Here is a 9,300-nt window from a genome sequence, read left to right as displayed (position 1 = left end):
TATCAATGGTAGGATAATCCTTCTTTCTTCTTCTTCTTCTTGTGGGCCCTATCAATGGGAGGATAATCCTAACGGTGTGATAGTTGCATCCATTAAATGTACGGTTGAAAAATGAAATGTGTTCAATTTTCCAACTGCAACGGGCATTATCCAATTAACTATTGATGTTACTGTTAGTCTTGCCCATTGGAAAGCGCATGATAATGGCCTTGCCGAATGGGCAGTAGGCCAGCATTCTGGTCGGTCTGGATTGAATGGGTAAATTCCTTGCCCATGGTGTAGGGACCAGTCCCTTTGCACTTTCCACCCTTCATCCTCGCATGGACACTAGCCCAGAATTTTTATTTTCCATCCAACCTCTTGATAAGGTCACAAAGATCTGGATGAATGGACCACTCAAATATCAGCTTGGTCCAAAACTTTTGTGGATAACAGAAGTTTTTAATGGTCAATCACCATTGTTTCCTGTGGTGTGGTCCACATGAAACTTAGACCGGCTTCAAGTTTGGGATAATTTACTAAAATTATCTATCAAAGCGGATGGACGGTGTAGATGTAAGGTACATTCATCGCAGTGGGCATCGCAGTCAGGGATCACCCACCTCGGTGGATCCACCCCATGGAATCCGCTTGTGAATTGCAAATTCGCACCTCATGATCCAGCCTATATTGCCACGGCCCACATGATTAGATTTTCCGATGATCTGAGCCGTCTATGTTTCGGTAACTATAATATGTAAACTATCCTCCCATGATCACGCTTCAGTAATGACCGTTCTTAGAATTATAAATGGGAGCAATTGAAAAGTTAAGTTTCTTGTCATTATTCTAAATTAATTCATCTCTACAGAAAGGAAAGCAAAAAAGAAATTCATGCTGCCTAAGTTTTTTTATTTGTTTCACCTCCAGCATAGATACCAGTGTGGACGGTTCCAACCATCCGGCCACTTAGCACGTGGGCCAAGCACGAGGCAACACGTGCTGGACTGTACTGGGATCTTACCGCACCAATTACCCAATTCTTGGAGGGGAACCATCTTCTAAATGTAAAATTAGGTTAAAGTTTAGTTATATCTGCTGTTGTGTGTTCGGTGTTTTAAAATAAATAAATAATTTTAAATGAATTTTTTTTTAAAAATTTTAAAAAGGTAATAAAGACATTTTGTCTTATATTGGTGTGAGTTTAATTAGTGCCACATGGGATAAATAAGAAAATTTTGAACTTGTAAGATGAAGATTTTGCATAGAGATTGGCCTCTTTCAGGGGCTGGGTATGTGAATTTGGTTGTTTGGGGGACTATGCCATCAGCTCTAATTTAAGCCATAAACTACACACGCGTGTGCCGAGTCGGGCCGTGGATGTGGTGCGGTGTGGTGTGGTGTGGTGTGCGTGCGCGCAAGTATACTTGCAAGCTTAAAAGTTTTTGTTGCCTTATGAAATTTTAGTTTGCAACGCTTATTTGTTTTGTGTTTGGTAGGGGCGCCTATATAAGTGACTTCGCTGTTTCTGAATTTTAATAATTCGATTTAATCTTTCGGCTATTTTACTCTCTCTCACTTCAAATCTCTATAGTGAATTTGATTCAGTTTTCGAGTTAGACATACAATGACGGTTCAGGTTTTCGTACATCGAGTACGCCGATGCGACGAGACAACCTTCGAGGACATCCTGGAAATTGATTTTTCAGTATTCCTATTGCACTACAGACATTATTCAAGGGAGGACAAATCAATTTCAAGTCGAGTGACTTTCGTCGCACATCGAATCAAATAAGTTTTCTAAATTCCTCCTTATTCAAATTTCTAATTTTATTTTAATTTTTTTACAATTAATTTTTTAATTTTGAATTTTCATAATTATAAATGTACATATCCAAAAATTCCTACATCTTCGACTCAAATGGGCCACACTAAAGGGAACAATGATAGGGTGTTAACCATGAGTTTATGTGTGAGGTCACCATGGTGTGTATCTTTCATCAAATCTATTAATTAGGTGTAACTCACAAATATGAAACTAATAAGAGATAAAAATTGTTTTGATTGAAAACTCAGGCAGACCACACCGCATGAACTTGAAGGTTCTAGGAGCCATTAATTTTACAATCTCCTGTTGTTGGTGAGGTCCATCAAAGTTTTATTTTATTTTATTGCACTAATATTTTGTATGTACTGTAGTACTGAGGGTTGCCTATTTGATGGACGGAATAGATTTACACACAACATGGTTAGCTTCAGATGGATAAGATGTTTTATGCCTTTATGATAAAACGTGTTGTAGACAGTTCAAGTTGGGTGTTTGGGCCTGGTCTAGTGTTTTAGGTGACACATGAAAGATAGATTCAAAGGACGCAAATTGCTTCTGCCCTCACCTATGGAGGGTTCTCGAAGGTCAGAAGCTACATGGGACTCACTGCGAATTCCGTATGGCATCTACGACGAGCTGTTCATCAGTTTCATGTGAGTATATCAGTCCAAAGATGAAGCGGATCCAAAACTCAAGTGGGAATAGGGCACGTGAAACAGTGGGAATTGAATGCCCACCATTAAAACCCTGGGGCTTCATTAGTTTTGGGTAAGACTAATATTTGTATTTTCAGTTCATTTCAGTGAGAATAATGTTAACCTTGTGAATGATTTTCAGTGGGTTCTTATTTTAAAAGAATGTAAATATGGTTGAGAGATACTCAATTCCGTGCTCTCTCCAAGAACTTACAGGGACACGTTATACAACCCAGTGGATTCATCAAGTCTTGCATGTGCTCCCATGCAATGCATGATCCACTGATATGATGGCCTTAACCATCTGATGATTGGCCTCAAATATGAAACTTCTTTGGCCCCACAATGATTTATGTGTAGCAAGACTTTCATCCTGTGGAACTTCTTTGCCTCACAATAATTTATGTTTTAGATCCACATGACCATATATGTTTACTGATCAGTTTAGAGCATGAGCCCAAAAATGTGACACGTCCAAAGCTCGAGTTTACCACACCAAAGTAAGTAATGGGGATTGAACCACTAGTTTTGAAACCTTCCTAGGGCTGTTGTAATGTTTATTTGCCATCCAACCTGTTGATTTGGTCACACAGATCTAGATGAAGGGAAAACAGAAATATAAATTTTATCCAAAACTTTTATGGCCACTAATTTTTTTAATGGTGGGTGCTCAATCACCACGGTTAATTTCTAGTGATGTGTGTTGGGAGCCACGGAAGTAAACTCCTACTAGAATCACACAAATGAAAGATAAATGCAAATAATGTAATCATAGAGAATGCATGATTTTATGTAGAAAAATTCTTGCGAAAAAAAACTACAGTATAAGGCGACAATCAATCCATATTGAAAATGAATTACAAAAGATAGAATACTTAAATATACAAAAGCCCTTTTCAAAACCTTAGAACTCCCTTGGAATAAGTTCTTCCTTATGTTTAACACTCATATATATAGTGTTACACATGGAATATGAAACAAATTGTGCAATTACACAAAATCCTACACGCTATTGATCTAACCATAGACCGAGAGACCCTCAATCGATTGAGTCATCATGTTCGATCAATTGATCATGCTCAAAAGTGTCTAAAGAGTTACTTTTATATTTTTGAATTATCCCGATCATCAAATACAGAAGATGGTCTTGACTTAATGGTGACAAGGCTTATAAAAAATTAAGCTTCAATAGTGTTGAGATACATCCATTCATTAAGTGGGACCCACTTCCCACCACTTATGTGACATAGAATCATGGATCCGATGGCAGTAACTACAGCCTAGCTATCTTGTGCTACGCAATGGATCTGTCATTCTCAGCATAAAACTAATTCTAAACTAGTTTGCGTAGGGCCTACCTTGATGCATTCATGACATCCGATCCAATCTATCCGGAAGGGTTGTCCTACTCTTTAGTTTGTTCGTCCCAAGAAGAAGGCTGATCCAAATCATCAGATGGGCCACACTACATGAAGCGATGGACGAACCACCCAGATACCTCCATTTCATATGGTGGCCCAAGTAATTGTTAGAATGGTCTGGCCTTTGGGCCGTTTCACTTTGATAGCAGGGCAACCCTTCTGAATAGGTTCGTAGAAATACATACATGGGGATGGACCTCAGCTGTAGGGTGGATAAGAGGCTCAGCCCGTCTAGCCCAATTTGGGCCTGCTGCCTGCTGTGGGCCTAGCTTGGGCTGAACCTCAACGCTGGTGGCTTGGAATTGAGCGTGAGTTTTGGGCACCACAGGACATGGGCTTAAGACAAGCGGCGGAATATGAATGTCTCTGAAACGTGTGTTACGTTGGCAAAGGAGCTTTAAGAGTTGAGAGGCTCGATAAGGTTGTGCTAGCCTATGGATAGATGCAGAGAAATGCACGTGTCCCACCAGTTATGCCATGAGTTACCCTGATAATTTCTACCCTCGCATGTGGGTGGGGGATCCAACACGTCCAATAGGTTGGATCCATCAGAGGGACCACCTAGTGAAAAATTCAGCCCAATCCACTTACCAGGTGGGCCACAACACAAAAAAATAAAATCATAGCCGCTGATATAATTGACAATGCAGATGTGGCCCACTGATGAGTGGTTCGGGCTGATTTTCTCAGTAGGTGACCCTCCCCTTTAGACCATATTTATAGAGGGGTTGGATACCTACACATGATATGATGGAAATCATCTACTGATTAGATGGTAAAAAATCAGTCCCACCAGTAGCACGTGAGCATCTTTCAAATGCAACGAAGGTGGTGATTTGGAAATTTTCAATGTGGCATGTATCTCAGACCGAACCGTTTGAAGTTTTGAGCTCCAGTGTCTAACCAGCTAGTGGAGTGGTGGTCATTTAGTGAACGGTTGAGATGAAACCAACGGTCCTAGTTCATCAAACAAGAATCCAAGAACGGGACAAGTTACGATATTTCAACAAATTCTACCCCGTCAACTTGCATAAGAAGATCCTAGCCGTCCGAATCAAGGCGCAAGAGAGCAAGAGACCGTCAATTCAACCGCAATAGGCCAACTCACGATTTTTGAGGTAGAAACCATTAATCATAGGCCCACCATGAAAACATCTTTGGTACCGGTTAACATGCCACTTGTGTAAGTCATCTGCATCATGAAAGCGGTAGGCCTTGGAATGAAGATTACCCTATCACGAATCTGTCTGATTCACTCACTTGAGAAGTTGAATCTGACCGTCCGTTATCGATTGTTTCTAAAGGCGTGATCTATCTGAATTTTTGGGCTCATTCCCTAAAATGATCTTTCGAAATGAATGGACCGCATGGATAAAATATATTTACACATGTCAATTACCCCACCCACTTCATCGTCACCTTACATTTTTTAAGGTGGTTTTTACCACCACAAGCAATGTTGGGGCCACCATGATATTTGTGTAAAATCTATTCTATCCATTCGTTTTAGAAGATAATTTCAAACATGAGATAAAAAATTGGACAAATTTGAAATTTAAGTGGACCACACAATTGGAAATAATGAAAAGGAATTGCCTACCATCTAAACGCTTTCAGGCTACACTGTGATATTTATATGCATTCCAAAATATTCATAAAGTGGCCCAAATGCTCATAAACTCTTTGCCATTAGGATGAAGTGAAATAATAAAAATATTAAATCCAAAGCTCTTGTAGTCTCATGAATGTTTCAACTGTATGCATATAATTTCCATTTTTTTTTCCGTAGTGTGGCCCACTTGAGCCTTGGATCTACCTCATTTTTTAGCACATGTCATAAAATAATTAGACAAAACATATGAACGGTACGAATTTCTTACAAACACCCCACTGAGCCCCCCACAGCATTTACCCATCCAATTCCACTCCCAGCAGCTGTCACATGCTGGCTCAATGCAGAAGCTAAAATAAGTATCAAGTGAATATACAGGACAATTGTTTGATCCCTGTAATATTCGGGGCAGTTGGAAATACCACCTGCTAAATCCTTTCTATATCTTATGCGTGTCCACTTTGGTTATCATCATATTTCTTTCTTTTATTATTATTATTATTATTATATTTATTCACTCTTTCTACTCCTTCACTTCTCCTTCTCTTCTTCTCCATTTCTCATCCTCTCGGCCTTTTTGCTGCTGCTGCTGCTGCTGCGACCATGTCTAAAACCAGTGAGAGCAGCCACAGGCAGCATATCCTCCTCTTCCCCTTCATGGCTCAAGGCCATCTCATCCCTTTCTTAGCTCTCGCAAGGCTCCTCGAACAGAAAACGGATCACATCATCACCCTCATCAACACCCCTCTCAACATCCTAGCCCTCCAATCCTCCCTCCCCCCAGACTCCTCCATCCGCCTCTCTTGCCTTCCCTTCGACAGCTCCCACCACGGCCTCCCTCCCCACGCCGAAAACACCGACTCCATCCCTCACCATCTCATTCTCCGCCTCGTCTACGCCTCCGAAACCCTCCAGCCTTCCTTCGAACACCTCGTCTCCACCATCTGCACACAAGAAGGCCGGCCCCCTCTCTGCATTATCTCCGACGAATTCATGTCGTGGTCCGTCGAGACAGCACACAAGTTCGGCGCTTTCCACTCCGTCGCCAGCACGTCCGGAGCTTACGGGTCGTTGATCTTCACCTCGGTCTGGCTCCATCTCCCCCACATGCGGACCGATGCCGATGAGTTCCCGCTGCCGGAATTCCCAGGGATTTCCATCCATCGCTCTCAGCTTCCAGATGACTGTAGAAATGTCGATGAGAGCGATCCTTGGTGCATTCTTTTTCGGAAGCACGCGTCTTTCTTTGGGCGGTCTGATGGGATTCTTGTTAATACCGTGGAGGAATTGGATAGCACGGCTTTGATGCACATGAGGGAGAATCTGTGGAGGAAGGCGTGGGCCATCGGTCCGTTGCTCCACCCTCCGTCTTCAAGAAAGGAGGAACCGATCGTCTCTTCTCTGTCATGCACCGAGTGGCTAAACCTTCACCCAAAAAGCTCTGTCTTGTACATCTCGTTCGGGTCCCAGAATTCGATCAATGCCGCCCAAATGATGGAACTGGCGAAGGGATTGGAAGCTTGTGGGAAGGCTTTCATTTGGGTTATCAGGCCTCCTATTGGATTCGATGTGAAAGAGGATTTCAGAGCCGAGTGGCTGCCGGAAGGATTCGAAAATCGGATGGCAGAAAGACGACAGGGGCTTTTGGTGAAGAAATGGGCCCCGCAGCTGGAAATTCTCTCACACGAATCGACCGGCGCGTTCCTCAGCCATTGCGGCTGGAATTCGATACTGGAGAGCTTGAGCCAGGGCTTGCCGATTATCGGATGGCCAATGGGTGCTGAGCAGCTCTTTAATTCGAAGCTGTTAGAAGAAGAGTTGGGTGTTGGGGTGGAGATGGCCAGGGGAAGTAAGGCGGAGATCCGTGGGGTGGATGTTACGAGGGTGATTGGGTTGGTGATGGGTGGAGAATCTGAGAGAGGGATGGAGATGAGAAGGAATGCGAAGCGGTTAGAAGAGGTGTTGAAAGCTGCCGTGGTAGATGAAGAGCACCGTAAAGGGTCCTCCGTAAGAGCGCTTGAGGACTTTCTACAAACAGCTGCGTTGCGGAAAGCGATGCTCCAATAAATCGAACTGTTCATCGTCTTGGTGCAATTTAAATTAGTAATGGCTCAGTAATCATGCTTAATGATGATCTGACCTTTGAATTTTGCAGTTGAATTTGAGCCATTGAAAATGATCTTTTCAGTTCTATAATTTTACCTTCATTCATGCACAGTCATGCTCGAAGTTATCCGGTTAGCTGGAGTTTTACCTTGCAACATTGTTAGTCTCTAATTCAGCCAGGCTTACACGTGTGAGGTTTCCAGGTGTGCCAGAATAGATTGGTTCCGATTCAAACCGGGACCTCTAATCCTTCGTGTCGAGATAGAATGGTGTTCGATTTTGGTTTGATAGTTCGACTATAGTTATTTGCCTTTATCTGGTGATAATATAAATTGCAAGACTTCTAAAATTATATTGTCCTCTCTATATTTAGAGCATGCCTTAGTGATATAAATATTCCAGGTAGTTTTATTTACCTCTTTAATCTAATTTTTTCATATTTTAGTACAAACAAATGTCAAATTGAGCATATGGATGGCTCCGACCATTGGACCATGTTTGTAAAATGGCTGCATAGAAGTAATGAATTTCCTTGCACTTCTAACGAGAAGCTCCGTAGGACCCACCGTTGTGTGTATTCAATGGATCGGTGCTGTGGGCTCCACTATGATTTAGGTGTTAAGCCTTTTATCCATGCCGTCCATTCATTTTTCAAGCTCATCCTAGGGCGTGAGGCAAAAAATTAGGCAGATCCAAGTCTAAAGATAACCACACAGCAGGAAACAACAGTGATCGAACATCAACTGTTAAAAACTTCCTGGGGACAACTGTAATATTTATTTGCCATCTAACCCGTTGTAACCTCACATAGACATGAATGAAGAAAAAAGCTTGAACCAACACTTTTGTGGTCCCCAATAAGTTTTTAACGGTGGGCGTTCAATCATCCAGGTTTCCTGCGGTGTAGTCTATCTGAGGTTTGGATCTGCAAAATTTCCGAGTCATAATTTAAAATAAACTGGCAAATTGGATGGATGGCGTGGATAAAACACATACATCGTGGTGGGCTCACAGGGCTCCGAGCAGTACCGAATTGGAGTCTGGCATCCATGCCATTCATTTGCACCAGTTAGAAAGTAAAGTCCAAAACCAGGCCGATCCAGACCTTCCCAGACCACATAGAACAGTGGGGATGGAACCCCACTATTGAAACCTTCATGGGCCGACCGTCATATTTATATGTGATCCAGTCCCTTTATAAGGTGAGTCCCACCATGATCAAGGGCAAAATTAAATATCAGACTGATTGAAAACTTTGCTAGCCCAAAGAAAGTTTCAGTGGTGGGTGTCGCTCTGTGGGATACCCCACTTGAGATTTGGATGGCTTTATCTGTGGGCTCAGCACACTGTGGCATGATTGATGCAGTGGATGTTATACATGCATTAGGGTGGGCCTTAGATAGTATCTTGTTACACAGGCTCCCTGTACCGGACGCGGTGTGGCTAGTGAGGCTGCCACAGCTGGGTGGCTAGTGGTTGGTGCTGTGGACCCACCATGATGTATGTGTTTTATCCACGCTGTCCATATATTTTGAAAGATAATTTTAGGGCTTGATGCCAAAAATGAGGTAGATCTAAATCTCAGGTGGGAAAACAGTAGTGATTGAATGTCCACCATTAAAAACCTCCTAGGGCCCACTGTAATGGTTATTTGACATC

General features: G+C 42.4%; 1 protein-coding gene across 1 annotated transcript; it reads left to right on the top strand.

Moving 5' to 3' along the window:
- Positions 1 to 6,076: 6,076 nt before the first annotated feature.
- Positions 6,077 to 7,695, top strand: LOC131240670 (UDP-glycosyltransferase 92A1-like). Its single transcript, XM_058239057.1, has one exon. The coding sequence runs from the start codon at positions 6,139 to 6,141 to the stop codon at positions 7,600 to 7,602; it is 1,464 nt and encodes a 487-aa protein (XP_058095040.1). The 5' UTR covers positions 6,077 to 6,138; the 3' UTR covers positions 7,603 to 7,695.
- Positions 7,696 to 9,300: the final 1,605 nt, after the last annotated feature.

The sequence above is a fragment of the Magnolia sinica genome, chromosome 3 (genome assembly GCF_029962835.1).
Source record: "Magnolia sinica isolate HGM2019 chromosome 3, MsV1, whole genome shotgun sequence".
NCBI lineage: Eukaryota > Viridiplantae > Streptophyta > Magnoliopsida > Magnoliales > Magnoliaceae > Magnolia > Magnolia sinica.
The sequence above is the reverse complement of the archived record's forward strand: the minus strand, read 5'-3'. Positions and strand labels throughout refer to the sequence as shown.